Source organism: Gymnoscopelus microlampas (assembly GCF_963454915.1).
Source record: "Gymnoscopelus microlampas genome assembly, chromosome: 19".
Taxonomy (NCBI): domain Eukaryota; kingdom Metazoa; phylum Chordata; class Actinopteri; order Myctophiformes; family Myctophidae; genus Gymnoscopelus; species Gymnoscopelus microlampas.
The window spans coordinates 17,655,553-17,674,283 of record NC_139956.1 but is presented as its reverse complement, the minus strand read 5'-3'; the positions used below and the strand labels follow the sequence as shown (position 1 = coordinate 17,674,283).

The window sequence follows — 18,731 nt, the reverse complement described above, 5'->3', positions numbered from 1 at the left end:
TGGAACCAAATGGACCCGTTATGGTTAGTCCTTGAAATTATAAAGTTTGAGAACCACCGGTAATGTAATTGTATAGCAGACGTGAAGTCCACATACCAGCTCTGATAGTGTGATAAAATCAGTGATAAAACCAGCTTCCGGAATCTGTTCCTCAATGTTGGATCCGGTCCGGATCCCAACGCTAGACATGCCTCACTGATTTCTACACAGTAACATTTTACAGCGTGTCGGCCGCCACCCGTAGACAGACAGAAGCTCCTGTTCATTACAATAATGTTACAGTATGTGTTGACATTATGACGATTCCCAACATCATCTCCGAGTTTGTTGTATGGATAATATTCTATTAGCATAGTGTCTTCATAACTACTACATAACTACTACATTCTACTACACTGCACTATACCACTATACTATATATACTGTATATTATCTTAATATTCTTATATTATACCATTATATACTACATACACATTATTGCTGTACTATATTATACTATCATATATTACACTATTATATGTGCTACTATTGTTACTGTTACTACCTGCACACTCTCTCTCTCTCTCTCTCTCTCTCTCTCTCTCTCTCTCTCTCTCTCTCTCTCTCTCTCTCTCTCTCTCTCTCTCTCTCTCTCTCTCTCTCTCTCTCTCTCTCTCTCTCTCTCTCTCTCTCTCTCTCTCTCTCTCTCTCTCTCTCTCTCTCTCTCTCTCTCTCTCTCTCTCTCTCTCTCTCTCTCTCTCTCTCTCTCTCTCTCTCTCTCTCTCTCTCTCTCTCTCTCTCTCTCTCTCTCTCTCTCTCTCTCTCTCTCTCTCTCTCTCTCTCTCTCCATAGCCTGTGTGTGGGCCAGGCCGATGCTTGCCCTCGCAATGCATCATGGGAATTAGAGAAAGGCCGAAACAGACACGAGTGTCTCTGTATCAATATAGATACAACGTAAAATAACGCTGTGCATATACACCATGATAACCATCAACAATTAACTGAAATGTAATCAAACACGTCACAGTGTCCCGTAGGACAAGAGAAGGAAGGAGGAGAAGGAAGGACAAGAGAAGGAAGGAGGAGAAGGAAGGACAAGAGGAGGGAGGAGGAAGGAGGAAGATAATGTCAATGGCACTAATAATAATAATAATAATAATAACAACTCATACGTCTCTATTACACAGGGCACTGTGGGTGATTCCTCACTCAGTGCAAGTGTGTACTCCCTACGACATCCTGGCCAGACTCTTCACCCTCCTGGCCCCCAAGGTTGTGAAATGACCTCTGACATCAGCCCTCATAGTAGAGTCAAAAATGGAGGTTCCGTGACCATCCTTTGGCAAGTAAGGTTTGACGATTGATTTGACCTCTATGGACCCGTTAGAAAAGATTTAGCCCCCAGGTCCCTCCCAAAAATCCTGGCATTTTTTGCTAGACAGCAAAATTCAAAATGGCGCCCGGCGCCATCTCTAAAAATTAACTTTTGATCTGAATGACCTAGAATCATGTATGAAGGCACTTTTCCATACAAGTCAACCATGAGGATTCCAAATCTGACACAATTTTAATTGTAAGACCTTGTTTTGACTCCGAAATTCAAGATGGCCGACATCCAGTAGAGTAAAAACTTATACCCAGGGGGCAAAGGGGGGTATGCTGCATTTGTCCTGCCATAAAAGGTTGGCCACCAGAAATAATATCTATGACCCAGTAGGATCACAACCTATATGGACAACCCGGTCACCTTGCTGCTGGAAATCCAATATGGCCGCCTCAATATTATCAGAAAATAGCTTTGGCAATAACTTTTGAACCAGATGGGCTAGAAATAAAAACTTGGTGTCTATTTCATGGTTTCAGAGCATGAGAAACTCAATGGAATACTTATCTTTATGATTGGGTGTGTCTGGACCTTTCATTTGCATATTTCCAAGATGGACGCCACTCGAAAATGAGTTTTACTATGACTTTTACAGCAAAAAGTCTGCTTTTTAAGCAATATGAACACATTTGGTAAGTTTGAGCTTTAATTTATATGTTGTCAATATGGCTGCAGTCATAAATAATGTATGGTATTACATTTCCCCTCAGATTTATTGATTTATAGATCTATAGTTGTGGGGATGATTGCAGAGAAAATCGGAGAAAAAGCCCACAACGTATCTTATGTATCATTTTAATAAACTAAATACAATATAAACCGACACATGCACACTCCAAGACTTGCCATAAACTTCAACTTTAGGGCTATACAAATTAACATAGTGGTATGCATTCAAGTAACATAACAAAAGATAGACTACTTAGTGACAAATAGAGTAAAGGCGGAATTGAGGTTGCCTACAAAAGGTTCATTTTGACCTCTATGGTGCTGTCTTGCCTGCTTCTAAAGCCAATGATACTATGGTACAATGCTATTCACTGTCACTGTTGTCATGTGTTGCACTGATCCTGCTGCATCGTGTCTCCAGTCCCTGGCAACGGCATCCTAAGTAGCATGGAATTGCCTTCTTTGCACGGGAACAGTTTTTTTTGGCAGCCTTTGATACAGCTGCATGATATTGCCTTGTTCATTGACACAGGCCAGGCTGGCTCGGTAGATGCAAGGGGGACTGCATTGCTAGCACTGAGAGACAGCTCTTCTCAGGTGCAGGTCAAAGGCATTCTCTGTCGGGGGCAGCAGCTTTAAGAGGGTTGATCTATTATTGAGGAACTTGTACACTCTAAGCTTACTCAGGTCAAAATCCTCCTGGTGGTCCTCTTTGGATGTATATACAGCAATTGTGAGGTCTCGTGCCGGATTTATGGACGTCATCTGAGAGGGAATCATAAGAGTTTTCACCAACTCCTCAAGTGCAGAGATCCAGACGCATGATGGCCTTGAACCATGCCTTCTTCCCAGTGAAGAAGGGATAGCTGGTGGTACAGTATCTCTGCCACTTAAACTATGGATAAAGGGCAGGGCACGACACTGTGCGAGCCCCAGTGCTGATACCATTTGATGGAGAGGAAGGTATGAATTTTGCTCTGTTCTCACCCACAGCTCTGGAAGGCATCTGAGATGGGTTGCTGCATAGTAAAGGCACATGATGATGTTGTCTGTGTCATTGGCATGGATGAGAACTCTGTCAACTTTGTCATTCTGGACGCTGTACAGGGTGTGGAGTATTATTCTTGTATCAGCCTCCTGTTGTGTGGATTCTAGTGCAGGGACATCTTCAATAGACCCCTCATTGATCACCACACTCCTTGTCTCTTCTTTGACCCCCCCACCCAGGTAAAGATGTGTTGGACCAAGGGCCGCCTTAAGTTTCTCATTTTCACACCATTCGTCACAGAGGAAACTCAATAGGTTTGCCTTGTTAGCTGACACAGCAAAAAACTCCTGAGGATCTGGAGCTGTGTAATGCATACTGACTTCATATTCTTTGGCAGGTTTTGGTCAAGCATATCTGTGTTCTTGCTCAGCCGTCTTAAGACTAGGTCCACTGTACCGGTCAAAACAGAAGTGAATGATCTCTGTGCCAGCAGGCACATCATTCAACAGCAGACGTTGGTATCGTTCAGCGATTGTTCCAAATGCTTCACCTTTCAGGAACGACCAATGGCGCATGGCATACATGGCATCAATAACTACTGCTGTTTTTATGTCTTCTGTAGGCAGGTCAGGGATGCATGCAACTTTGGTCTCCTCTTTCAGGACCTTAACAAGGCTTGCCTTGGTACCTGTTCTCATCCTGCCATCTTCCTGGAAGAGGGAAGGGGGGAAGTCACTGCACTCGTGGTTGCCTATAAAGACAAGGTTGAGTTCTCCACCACTAGCTATGATTTGGGTCATGCGCAGGAGGGCAGTAATTTCATTGCTCTTGCCAGGTGCTGAGGTTTTCCCCTTAGATATTTTAGATGATGTGTTTTGAGTGTAGAAAGTGTTAAGCTTCATTATGCTTGTCTTCTTCTGTTCACTGGACAGTGACTCACACAGTGCCTTCAGTGCCTCCCAGTTCTTTCACACTCATCAAGTCGTCCTTGACTGTGGAATCAGCACACTGTCCTGTAGATATGTTGATCATGGGTTAGTCTCCACTGCTGCCATGACCTTGACTACCATCTCTGTGTCCCGGATTACACGACTCTGACCAGACTCATGGTGTGGGTCTGCCATATTGACAACATATAAATTAAAGCTCAAACTGACCAAATGTGTTCATATTGCTTAAAAAGCAGACTTGTTGCCATAACAGTCAGCTGTCACTGTAAAAGTCATAGTAAAACAAATTTTCGCGTGGCGTCCATCTTGGAAATATGCAAATGAAAGGTCCAGACACACCCAATCATAAAGATAAGTATTCCATTGAGTTTCTCATGCTCTGAAACCATGAAATAGACACCAAGTTTTTATTTCTAGCCCATCTGGTTCAAAAGTTATTGCCAAAGCTACTTTCTGATAATATTGAGGCGGCCATATTGGATTTCCAGCAGCAAGGTGACCGGGTTGTCCATATAGGTTGTGATCCTACTGGGTCATAGATATTATTTCTGGTGGCCAACCTTTTATGGCAGGGCAAATGCAGCATACCCCCCTTTGCCCCCTGGGTATAAGTTTTTACTCTACTGGATGTCGGCCATCTTGAATTTCGGAGTCAAAACAAGGTCTTACAATTAAAATTGTGTCAGATTTGGAATCCTCATGGTTGACTTGTATGGAAAAGTGCCTTCATACATGATTCTAGGTCATTCAGATCAAAAGTTAATTTTTAGAGATGGCGCCGGGCGCCATTTTGAATTTGGCTGTCTAGCAAAAAATGCCAGGATTTTTGGGAGGGACCTGGGGGCTAAATCTTTTCTAAAGGGTCCATAGAGGTCAAATCAATCGTCAAACCTTACTTGCCAAAGGATGGTCACGGAACCTCCATTTTTGACTCTACTATCAGTGAGGACTGGAGACTCACTCCCGATTTTACGCCACAGTCTGAAAACTCACCTCTTCAGACTCTAGCTGAGTCGTGCTAGGTGGTGCCCTAGCACGTCTCATTCCTTGTATCCCTTCTTGTCACCTTTTGGTAGATGCTAGTTATACTATGCAGATATAAGCTGGTTACTTAGAACAGTGGTTCTCAACCTGTGGGTCAGGACCCCTAGGGGGGTCCCCACATGATTTTGGGGGGGGTCCACAGATGACAGTGAAGTGTCATTAAAGGACTTTTAATACATTTTTAATACCTCAAAATGTGCCGAATTGTCTAATAATAATAATAATAAGAAAAAAGAGGCAATACTTTCGAAAATAGCAGATCTACAAGCTCACAACGCCTCGCGTTGTCAGCTTGTAGATCTTCTATTTTCATAATATTTATCTGTGGAACTGAGTCAAACTAAATGTAATGCCGCTTATCGGGATGGGGGGTCCCCAGTTCAAATATGATAATTTTGGGGGGTCACGGCCTGAAAAGGTTGAGAACCAGTGACTTAGAATGTTATTTATATAGCATCCGGTTTAGAGGTTTATCTATCCTAGTTACAGTACTTTGTAGCACTCAATTGTTTTTCTTTGCACTCTACTTTTGTGACCGCTTACCCTGTCGTTTGCCGACTAGGGTACATGCCATTTACTCTGATCTTGCATTTTGTAAGTCGCTCTGGATAACACCGTCTGCTAAATGTCAAAACTGTAAATTGTGTAAATGCCATTGAATAATTTGTTTTATGGGCAAATACTGAACGTGGCTTTAGAGAGAACCTCACCGCTTCAAGCATGAATCTATTAGCTTTCTCTTGTTAAAGGTTGAATACTTCTATACAGTTGATTGCCTTCAGCTTTCTGATTCCTACACAGTCAATACAAACTGGAAAATACCACATGGCTATGAGTAGCAGGGCGAGTGGAAGAGCACCTTGTTACTTGATGATGCGGACCTTACACACGTTTATGAGGACAACGGAAAACCATGTGCACATAAGTGACTAACATGGAAGTGAAGGCAGAAGGTCTCGCGTGGCCAGACAATATCACTGTGTGAGGGCAATTTTCTTTTGCAATGGCAGATTCGTCTGGAACCAGAATAGAAGGATATATCCTTTTCATCTGACAGAAATGAAATCAGCACCACTTCCCAACAGAGATTTGCAGAACCATATTCTAGATTTAGTTACATTGCACAGCTGTGCTTTGAGACGGTGAGAGCATGTGATACAGTACTGAACAGCAGCTGATTTATTGTTGTACTGTTGAGTGCAACAATACAGGAGCTTTTAATCACACGTTATGATGTAGTTATAACATGGGTAGGTGCGTGGAGGTGGTATTTGTTATCATACAATATGTTAACACATGCAGCATGGTTATATATACAGATATCAGTTCCCCCAGAAATCAGCGATTCCACAATTCTTCACAGGAGAATTGCACGGAATCTCCACAGAGACGCAGAGTCACGTATTGTGCTTGACGTCATTTTGCACCTAAGCAGACAGTAGTGCACAAGAAGTGCTGAGAATGCAGCGGACAAAGTAGCCTCATATATGATACTGGTTACGATTCCTGTCAAAGGCCTGGAGTGCTTGTTATAAAATACATCTAATATGGCAGTTAGACCTCTCAAGACCCAAGTGTGGAAAGAATTGTCCTTTACAAGACAGTTAGACGTAATATGGCAGTTAGACGCTTAGAGCTTAAGGATCGTCTACTCTAGACTGAACATACAAAAAGCCTTCTCATGCCTGCAAAACCTTTCATGGAGGAACCATCCCTCCCTCAGTTGTTGTGGCACAAAGCAGTGTATACTACAGTATGCAGGACATTGCTACAGAGCAAAAGACCAGATCATCTCAGATTTTCTGCTCTGGAGACTTCCCTGCCTATTAACCACTTAAACCCAATGTGCTCACAACGCGTCGCAACGCGTTGCGAGCTTGTAGATCGGCTATTTTCACAGAATTTTCACATTAAGTTTACATGCAGCAAACAGGGCAGGGAACCGATTAATTGATAAGCGGTGTTTTGTAGGACCAAAAGGAAAATTCTTGTCCGAAACCGAAAATGAGAGCCGAAACGTAATTGCCTTGATGTAGATAACATTACCGAGCGTCAACGAGCGAGCATCAGCTGGACACAGACACACACAGCTCCCCTCTGCAGTGCTCTGTGGAGTCTGTCTCATTTCTCTCCAAAAGCCCTCGATTATGATGGAATATGATTAAGGATTGCTGTGATTATGGTAAGCTCACATTTCATATCACACACACCATACCTGTAACTTTCACTAGCCCCTCCAAAAAACAAACTCTTCTTTTACAAAAAAAAAAAAGAATTCAATTAATTGAAAATCAATTAAATGTAATAGAGTAAATTCTTAATGGCAGTTAATCGACTATAGATTCATTGTTACCATCTCTAGTACTAATCATTGCCCTGTCCAAGCAAGGCAACAAAGGGCTATGACAAGGATCATATCAGCACCACAAGGGCCATGTGTACAGTAGCCGGACAAGGCTGCCCTCTTCACCCTCTCCTCACCTGGACTCAGCTCCCCGTCACCCTCCCCCAACGCCTCCTCTTCATCGCAGGTCTCGGTGGTGCAGCGGTACCCCTTCCTCTTCAGAATGTGACAGATCAGCACTCCCAGCAGGCCCAGCAGGAAGAAGATGGGCACCAAGACGAAGGCGATGTACTCGGGGCTGGCCCCCACCGCGTCATCGGCATCTGCAGGCTGACCCACTGGAGGAAGGGTGGGGGAGAGGTAGGGATACGGGTGGGGACATGGGAGTGGGAGGGGGTCGAAAATTTAGAGAAATTAAGTTGCCGAACTCGAATGTTGAAAGTATGGTAAGTCAGTCGCTCCATATATAAGCCAAGTCAAGTCAATTTTATTTATATAATGCCAAATCACAATACAGGTCGTCTCACGACGCTGTAGAATAGGTCAAGACAAGACCATATTCTTTAATTTACCAGACCCAACAATTCCCAAATGAGCAAGCGCTTGGTGACTGTGGCAAGGAAAAACGTAAATTGTTTCTGTTTTTCAGCGAAGAAAAGATACCACACAATCAAACAGAGCAACAAATGAGCAATGGCAGGCTAATAACAATGCTAATAATAGTCATAATAACAGGATAGCTATATAGCCAGTGTGTCGGCACCATACTTTAAGCCCTGGGCTGAGCCGCTGAAAGGGGAAATAAAAGGCCATCAGCTGTCACCGGGGTGAAATAATGGAACATGACAGGTTTTTCATGTTCCTCCCCCGACTGCATGAAAAGTCTTCTGGCGTGTCCCTCTCCCTTAGCTCCAGTTCCACCTGACTGACTGACTGACTGACTGACTGTCTGACTGTCTGTCTGGGTGCTTGAAGCTTCTGAGTGTAGCTGTCATAATCTTCTATAAGGTTAGCTGACTTTACCATTTCCCCCATTCCCATCACGGCTTTGAATGGGTGGAGGGGGGGGGATCTGACGTTTGACAGAGCTGCTCAGTGGGACAGACTTTCTCACAGCTGAAAGTGAGAAAAAGTCAACATTAAAAGGAGTAGTTGGAGGGCAGCCACTGTCATTGTCCCCTAGCAGACATGCCAATTCAGAGGGTGAGCTGTAATGCCTGGAACTTACCACCTCCACTTTCTTTCATCAACCCGCTAATTTCATGCCACCCCTTGATTTCTCTCACTCAGCTTTCAGTGAGAGAATGAAAAAAACAGAGATAAAGTTGTGTGTGTTGCAGGGGGGTGGGCGGGCAGAGTTTATTAGGGCAGTTGAAGGATTACTAATTATCATTAGATATTGGAATCTCAAGGGTCCATTTTTACACTCCGAGAGTTAAATTGACACTCAGGAGTTTGCAGTGTGTCCTTGGTGAGTGTTAAGCGTGGTAGAAGCATGCCACACACAGGTTATGTCTGTGTCCAGGGCCGGATTACCCATAGGCCGTAGGGGGCGAGTGCCCTGGGGCACCAGCCAATGGGGGCACCAAAAAAAATGCACAAAAAAAAAGTTTTTTTTAATAAGAATTAAATAACATAACCTTAACATAACGCTAACCCTAAAACCGAAATAAAGTAACCAAAAACCGAAAAGAAACTAACTAAATCCGCCAATTTTTCGCGCGAGTGCACGATTTCGGCGCGCGCGAGGGGCACTTCAACTTGAGGTCGCCCTGAGGCACCACATAGTGCTAATCCGGCCCTGTCTGTGTCATACACTTAACAAAAGATAAACATGCATGTAGCGTTTTTGTTAGTGCTGACATTTACAGTATAGCAACTCACGGCTGTCCACACTCTGTAAAATGTTGAACAGACACTAACAGTGTCCATGTACTTATCACATGTACACAAAATAGACAGCTTCCATCGCAACCCTTGATCCAGAGGGGCGCCAATGTAGACGTGGACGAAAAATCTATTCAGGTAAAAAAAAAGTCAATATCTCCTGATTTAAAAATCTTTTTTTTTAAGCAAGCACTGAAATTCATTAAATGACCGTGGAGCCTATTTTGTTGTGTCATTGGTATCAATAGAGTCTACCCAGTACCTCTGGGTGGTTTGATGCTAAAAAAACTACATCTGGGTGGTTTGATGCAAAACACAACTACATCTGGTCCAAACTATGCCATGCCATCCTATGCCATGCTTTTAGTTGATCTTTTTTTAATGCCATTGTTAAACTGCTTTGATGTTTTTTTTTATTTCTGCCTTATTGTTGATTTGTGCTGCTTTTTTTTCTGTAAACACTTTTGCTTTATTTTATTTTCTGTAATTCTCCCTGTAAAGCACTTTGAGCTGCATTTATGTCATGAAAGGTGCTATATAAATAAAGTTTATTATTATTATCCGTGTTGATGAATTGAATACATAGGACCGCAATGGAAACAAGTCCCCAGCACTTTTTGTGTTATCCTTTTAGCCTAAATGTCTGACTGTACCTCGTGCCGTTTACATTTCTGACTAATAAAGTATTCAATCAATCAATGCCATGATTTAGTGTACCTTGCACAAACTGTATAGACATCGGTCAACAAACTGTACACACCCAATGCAATGACCATAAACCGTCCCACCTCACTGGATGCATTTCTTCCTGACCCCATCCCCCCACGCACAGACTTTAGAGTTTAGACCCACCCCGATACTGAAGAACACCACTCAACACTTGCGTATTATTACTGTGGATCTCAAGTTTCAATCGACATTTTGAACAGAGCGAATGGGTTGTGAAGGGCAAAATGCAGGCTGTGTGACAGTGACCCCACGGTCAGCTAAACCTAGCTTCCCTAACTTTTGATGTTGGTTCATCACGTGATACATTCCAGCAGTACACACACACAATAGAGCCTTTGTGGGGTTTTTCCTGTCAGCAGACACCGAGTGTGTGTGTGAGAGAGAGAAAGTTACAGTGCAGGGAACGTATAACACATGCCTGTGTGTCTCTCTGTATATTGAAGAGTCTGAATAAAGAGTCTGAATAAATGCGCCTTCATGCTTAACATGTGTCTCTATGCACACAGGCACATTGTCGTAAAGTCTGATTGACCACCGTGATAAAGGCCATTGTTTGTCCAGTGATCACCCCATGCTCACTCTACTGTACGTCCATGACAGAGACCCTTAACCCATTAAGACCAGAGGCTGATTCTACAAATGCCTTCTAAAATCAGTAGTTTCTCACACAAAAGTAACCGATGTACAAGCACGCAGCGCGGCACGAAGTGGCGCGCTGTGAGCTTGTATATCTGCTAATTTTGAATAGGCAACACAAACATTTCCCGGCTTTATTAGGGTTAAGCTACTCTAGTAACCACAACACCAATGGACAATCCTTGTTGTCACCTTCCGATCCCATACTCCCAAAGTGTTGTCCTTTTATAACCTTTTATAACGTTATGCCTTTTATAGCTTTATAAAAAAAAAGGTTGTATAACTTTATAACTGTGAAATCTTATCAGAACTATATTAACTGATATCTGGCAAACAGCAAACTGACATGCAGAATACCAGTTGAATATGGTTTTGGCACTTAAGAAAAATAAATTGTAGGCTATACAGTGAGGGGAAATAACATTATCTGTCTATGGAGTAGCTCCAGATTTTATATTTATACATATATATATATACATATATAAATTGATCCCAATTAATGAAATAAAGATAGCACTCAGTATCAGCAATATATGGGTGTATAAGGATATATGGGGCCAAACATTATGTCAGCCAGATACGGTCTTTCACAATTATACAATGCCTCAGTGTACCTCCATACAATGTGTCTTTATTTATTGGACAGACAAATAACGGGTTAAGTGGGAAGTTACAGAAAGATAGACAGGAAACATTCCTAGCAGCTCATTTTCCTTAACACCACTGAAAGAACAAATAAATATAAACTATTTTTGTGAATCAGGGTTCTACATCTTTATGCCACAGTTGTTCAAGTTCACAAACACTGATTGTGTCAAACTATCCGTAGCCAGGTGAACAGCATCAGTTCTGAGGTATATAATATGAACGTTGCCATCTTCTGTTGCAAAGGGAAAGCTGAATAAAGCACTGCACGTTAGTTTTATTTCCTGATATTTTATTGTGATTCCGCCTGAGAGCAGTCCTCTCGAGATATCAATGTTTTACCACAACCAACCTCTTCCACAGGCTGATGTAAAATCAATCTCTGCAAAAGCCCCTCAAGGATAAGGATTCGGTAGGAACTGGAAAATACCCGAATGCAATCACAACCACGAACACTTGGCTGTCACACTGGTTTATATAGATGCGTCTTAAATATATATTCCCCACTCGCTTCATTTGCTTTCCTCACCCCAATTTTTCTTCTGATCTACTCTTCTCTTCTTCTTCTTCCCAATGCTGTGATTAATAATAAATGACAGTGGTTTTCACTTTGTGTCATGTACCCTAATGTATGTTAAAGCAAACGTGTGAAAAGCTAAGGCTGATTGGCGTAAGGAGGATGCCACTTTTACCAGTTGCAAGGTCACAAAAAAGGAAGTTAACATTCCTCTCTGCTGTAGTGCTGATATCAGCAGGAACATTTATTTCAGACATTACATAACCATATGACTGTTTATGTCTTTCAGCTTCTTTTTCAGATTTTATTTTTGTTTAGGGATTTTCCAGCCACGCTGCCACTTAATAATTAGACAAAAGGAGAAGTCAACTTATAATGAAATCCTTAAATGGTTGTTGATTATATGGTTGACGACATAACTTGTTTTGAATCAAACCTTTTGTTCAAGAATTGACTTGAAAGATGGCAAATCCTATATAACCCTGTCCAAGTGTCCATACCAGTGAGTTTTTCAACACTGTGCCTTTCAGATTTTCCATTGCCAAACAGATTTGGCCAAATTATATTTTTGGGCTATTTCACGTGCTGTTGGGATAGACACAACCTTCCCTTACCAGAAAAGTTACTGAATGTTCCCATTTCACTTTGTAGTTGGTTAAAAACAGTATAGTTATAGAACAGACACAGACACACACACACACACACACACACACACACACACACACACACACACACACACACACACACACACACACACACACACACACACACACACACACACACACACACACACACACACACACACACACACACACACACACACACACACACACACACACACACACACACACACTACTAGGTTGAAATCCTGGTGAATAGGTAACGCAGGTAAACTGTAACTGTTGTTATGCCCAGGTTGGTGGCGGTCTGAGAACGGAAACTGGTGGCATGGCCGAGGAAACCTATCTATAGTCATCCAAGTCAACATCTGATATGTGATCATTCCGTTGGTTAATTAGTAAGCAGAGATAAGACCCCTCTCACTCACCTTACTATTTGCAGCCCAAGCTTTCACTCAATTATAGGGACTAAACCCTTTCATAGACTGTTCTGTAACCCAAGCTTTCCCTCCCAGAGGGGAGTGGCATGGGATGGCAAGTTGGAAATGTATTGAGTGCCAATTTGTTGTGCAACTACACGGTACAACAACAACAAAAAAGGGAAAAAGAAGCGTGCTTCAACTTGAGTCTACTTCTTAATTCCCTATACTGGGCATGTAACATTTGGAAAAATTGCCAAACATTCAGCGAAAATAGCAGATCTACAAGCTCAAAACACGTATAATGGCGGATTTGGAGAAGAGATTTGGTGTAGAGGTATAAAAAAAAAAGGAGGGGACCAAGTACAGACCCCTGGGGGATCCCGGTCCACAAAGTGTATAGGGCTTAAGTGGTTAAGTAAGTACATGACTACAAAACTCCAACACAACTATCAAATTAGCCTACATGTTTTGTTTGCATACTGTATATCCCTGCAGTTCATCACATGGGCCACAGTATAAAAGGCCACCATTAAATCAGTTGTAGGAACGATATTGGAAAAATTGACATTGCAATGTTTTTGTTTTTGTAATATATTGCAATATAAAAAAGCAGGAGTTAATTTCACTATGCAGATCTGCATACACAGTAGGTAGCTTAACTTCTGGAAATAATGCATATTACCATCATTCTAGCAATGATTAGGGTGATTTTAGAGGGGGATATAAGACAGGTTGTTCAATACCCTGGTTGACTCAGCAGGCATGACACACCAGTGAATGCAGAATGTACAGTACGTGTATGACCACCAACCAAGTCATCATATCAATCAGATGGACTGTAACGTAGATTAGTCATGAAAAATACAAACCTTGTAGTAGTGCAGTCTATGCTGAAACAATACTGTGCAGACTGTCTAATTCACAGTGCAGTGCACGTTGGCAGTGTCACATTACAGGACAACAGAGATGCAAACCGAATGTCCTGTATAGACCAAACTTTCGACAATCCAGAACACTGCCGAATTATCGAATCTGCAGAGTACAATCATCTCCTGCTTAGACCCATTACATTCACCACAGAGATAACATTACTTTGACCACAAAGACAAACCACTAGAAAAAAACAAAACCTGCAGCCTGGCAGAGCAATTCTTTCCCAGTGTTAATTTAACCACTTTCAACTTGGCATCCCGATTTAGGGCGTGTCATTATCGGCAAACATTGTCAAAAATGGTCAGAGACAGCAGATCTGCTGTACAAGCTCCGCTTACAATGCATAATCTATATTTCACCACACAAAACTGTCATGACGAAGTATAAAATAGAGTTAAAGAGGTTAACTCTGTCCCATTTGGGTCAATTTATGCACTCACAAAGAGTTAAATCAACTCTGAGGATTTTAGAGGTCTTTATTATTTTACAAGAACAGATACTCTTCAGTCATGGCACTTGATTGAGCCCGTCTTGAACGCAACTCCACAACACAGAGTTGGCTTGGTGGATCAGTTTATAATATGCCATGTTAAGATTTGGCATAGATTACTTACACATGGATATTACTGGATGTACTGAACTGCATTTCTTTTGACCACTTGATATTGATTAATATAATAATTAATATCAGCCTTTCCAAAATCAAAGTTACTGTGAGACAAATTTGCATCTCGACTCCAGTCAGCCTGGAGTGGTTCTCAAACTTTTTCATATCAAGGACCCTCAAATTGATACTGCATGTGTTGCCGTGGACCCCGGCCCCACCTGACAATATTTTGTGCCAGCAGGGAACCCCATAAGAGTTTTGTCTTGTTAAGATTTTTCTAAATTATTTTTAAAAATCTTCAATTTTGTTTTAAATAGCCGATCCACAAGCCGATCCACAAGCTCACCAGCAAGTTTAAGTGGTTAAACTGATGCTATGTCTGTGTGTGTGTGTGTGTATGTATATATGTATATATGTATACAAATAAAATCTGGAGCTACTCCATAGACGATTAATGTTATTCCCCCTTACTTTTGATGCTATATAATATATATTTTTTTTTTTATTAACTCATTTTGCCATGGGGAACCCTTGGAACCCCCTCAAAGTCCCCGGGCCCCACTTTGAGAACCACAGCAATGTCTATCCTATTTGGGCACATGCATTCAAACAATGGAATGTAAACAGTCAACACACACAAACACGTGTAGTGTATTCTTAGCTCACAAAAAATCCTGGAAATCAGCTCTAACTAATATGCAGGAGTAGTTACAACCCAAGATTTATTATATCACTGAAGATGCTTTTCCGAGGACTATATGGTCTAATTTGCCAATCAGACAAGATGCACTACAGTTGACTTAAAGATCTTCTTAAAGACCAAGTCTTCTTGATATACATAATTTAATACAGTAGACTAAATAGCAATAGAAGAGGCGAGCTAAACTCTGGACATGAGGGCGTGATCGTGAAGATCTAGGCCAGGGGTTCCCGAACTTTTTAGCTCAAGACCTCAAGACCCAAAAGAGAAATAAGATATATGCCGGGGACCTAACTCCTTCTAAAATATAAGGCTATGGACCAGACCTACCGGGGACCCAAACTAGTGAAAATAGCAGATCTAAAAGCTCTCACTGCATTGTGAGCTTGTGGATCGGCTATTTACACTACTTCTTAAACATTTGTTTTCTAATTAATGGAATTTCTTTGATTTAAAAAAATATATATTTGATTTTCAAAAAATAATTAAAAAGAAAATGTAGGAAACAAAAAATTAAGGAATATTTACTCGCGACCCATACAAATGTGTCCGCGACCCACAAATGGGTCCCGACCCAGTATTTTGGGAACCACTGTATCTAGGCTACTTAAATCAAATCATACAGCTGCTCCGTACAGTTAACTTTTGCCGATGGGAAAATGTGTGGATACAATAATAACTAAGATACAACGTATCTGGGTCATTTGATTTCGCTCGGAAATAAGAGGAAAAGTGTTAAACTTACACGTTACAACGCGTGTGTCCGTTGAATCGCCCATTGACACGGTCAGAACGTGCCTGCTGCTGCTTCTGCTGCTGCCTGATGTCTGCTGATGTTTTGACAAGTGGCAGTTTGAACCATTGAACACGCAACACACACTGTAGTGTACAGTCACCACCTACGACTGAAGTAAATAAGAGAAAAAAAGGGGAAAAAATAAACTACACAGTACACACCCATTTCCTCATTCTCACTAAAACGGATACGCCCTGTCCTTAAAGGAGTAGTTCACCACAACATGTATATTTTGTTTATCAATTACACACCACATATGAAGCCAGAAGCCTTCATGGAGTTTTTTGTTTGTTTTTGTCGCATTCCTAAACCAGTCATCAAATGATTGGTTTAGGAATGCGACAAACACTAAAACATCTCTATGAATTCAAGGCTTCATGGGGCGTATAATTGATAGAAAATAAGTATTTTTGGGGGGTGAACTGCTCATCATTGTTGCCTCCTAGTGGTTCTCAAACTTTTGCATAATCTTAATATGGACCCCCCAAATTAATATATGTATTTGGCAGCGGACCCCCATTTGAAAATAGTTTGTGCCATGGACCATGGCCCAATCCCATACAAGATTTCTGTTGTTAAAATGTTCAATACATTTTTTCATGGTGTTGTTGGGGGCTGGGGGGGGGGGGCTTTATTTTTAAACACCCCAAGCTAGGCTATTCTATTTCTTATTTCATGTAGCCCATGAACACAAGTTACACAATAATGCAACAAAAACATGTAAAACTATACACCACAACAAACACATTAGGCTATCAATTAAAGCAGTGGTTCTCAAACTTTTTCATGTCAAGGACCCCCAAATTCACACTTATTAGCCCGCGGACCCCCATTTGAAAAGATAAGCCAGGGACCCCCATAAAAGAAGATTTTTACGACTCTAGCAGTGATTCTCAATCATTGTAATTTAAGGACCCCCAGTTTGACATGCATTAGGGCTACGGACCACCATTTAATGGCATTTCTATCTCTGGAACCCCAATTAATATTGTAAAATCAATGTTGATTTAACTCTGAGAGTGTACAAATGGAACCAAATGGACCCGTCAGGGTCCATTTGGTTCCATTTGTACACTCTCAGAGTTACAGACCCATAAGGGTCCATTTGGTTCCTATAAATCATTTAGCTGGGGACCCCCTGGTATCCCCTCAAGTACCCCTGGGGGTCCCCGGACTCCACTTTGAGAACCATGGAATTAAAGCACTGGCAGAGTCGAGGCCCAAAGGACTGCCTTTAGTAGGCTTACTTACTTGATACTTAAGTTAAAGACATAATTGTAAAGAAAGTTGCCATCCATACAGAAAACACACTAACTCAGTGGTGGCATGCATTAGGGTCTAATATAACTTTTCGCCACCTCCAAAGCCTGAGGGGGGGGGGGGGGGGGGGGAAGCAAACTACAGCAGGAATGAGTGAGTGACGAAATCCAGGACCATGGACAGTTCCTCAGTGGCAACTGTGGCATAGCAAATTTGGCTAATTAATTTAGCCAGGCCATAATTGTCAACTAAAATACAACAGACTTGTGTGTTGCTATGTTGTATTGATTGATTTCCCTCACCATTATAATCTAGAGCTGAGGTGATTCTGACCTGCATGATGAAAGGATAAAATAAGGATAAATAAGGAATAAAGCATCCTTCCAATCATGTTAGCACATTATGCCAAACCTCTATCTCTACCAGAATGGCATGAAAACAAACCCGACTCTGTTCTAATTGTAGACCTGTATTAGCATGTATTTTCAACCAATAAATTCGTTTGGAAATGCATATTTAATATTTATGAATAATGTAAATATTTAACATTTGTAAAATACATTAAACTGTTGGTGGGGTAACTGGCCAATCTGAATGGGGCACAAAGTCCAATCTAAGGTGCCCTATACCCCCTGGTGCCGTTGTGTTGCTACAGAGTATCCCAGTCAGAACAAAGCATCACAATCAGAAAAAAAGGAGATAATTGTAGAATAATTTCTGTATTTGCAGTTATAGATTACTGTCTTTCCAATCACATGTCTGTACCTGCTGATTGCTCCTGAGTCCACGTTGAAAACTGTAGTATCTTAAAATAGCATATAGTTTTAGATATACTTGACTTGAACACACATTTGAAGCTAGAGGGCTTTTTGGGCCTTTTCACTAGAGCAGACTTAAAAACACCCATCCCCCACAGTGCCACACAGGACTTCCTGATAGCAGACGATGAATAGTGGTGGAACAACATATAGACTTTGTACTTATATACATGCATCCACACATAATATCATATACCATTACACACTAATATACCAGCACCCATATTGCAATGCACTCATTACAATGCAACCATGCATATTACCAATGATGGTCTATAGACGATATTCCATTGATTACTATGGTCAACCTTAAGACTCGATATTGAGTGCATGGTCTACAGCACATTCTTGAGATTGGACACCTTAACCAAACAAACCGCTGTCTGGTTGTAAACTCATGCCAGATGCCACCTGACCTTAGTTGACCTTTAGGGGCGCTGCCCGTCCACATACACACTACATGGTTGGAACACATACACACACAACCACACGCTCAGAGAGCATGTACACACACACATATGGACACACACACACAAACCAATTAAACACATAAACCCCTTAATGTTTTATTTCTCACTGCCCTAACCCTAACACATTTTTTTATACATGTATTAATGCCCTCATTATGCCTAATGGTAGTTTTGTTGTTTGTTTTTCATTTTGTGCAATAGGTGCCCACTTGACACCCAATGCACGCCTGTCCATCCTGGAATGGGGCCAGCCGGAGCAGATCTAAGGGTGGGCCTGGGCCTGTCTAGATTCAGATATAGACTAGACAAGGGCTATCGCCTTTTACACCTCGC

The 18,731-nt window shown here is 41.6% G+C and overlaps 1 protein-coding gene across 1 annotated transcript in view; it reads right to left on the bottom strand.

The window, feature by feature from the left end:
* The window catches only part of rell1 (RELT like 1), a 41,213-nt gene extending 25,268 nt beyond the window's left edge, over positions 1-15,945 (bottom strand). Inside the window, exons 1-2 of the mRNA XM_084043816.1 lie at positions 15,800-15,945; positions 7,496-7,696 (exon numbers count right to left, since the gene is read on the bottom strand). Of these exons, the coding sequence (XP_083899942.1) occupies positions 7,496-7,696; positions 15,800-15,833 (235 nt within the window). The 5' untranslated portion in view covers positions 15,834-15,945. The remainder of the gene's footprint in view (positions 1-7,495; positions 7,697-15,799) is intronic.
* Between the last annotated feature and the right edge of the window lie 2,786 nt (positions 15,946-18,731).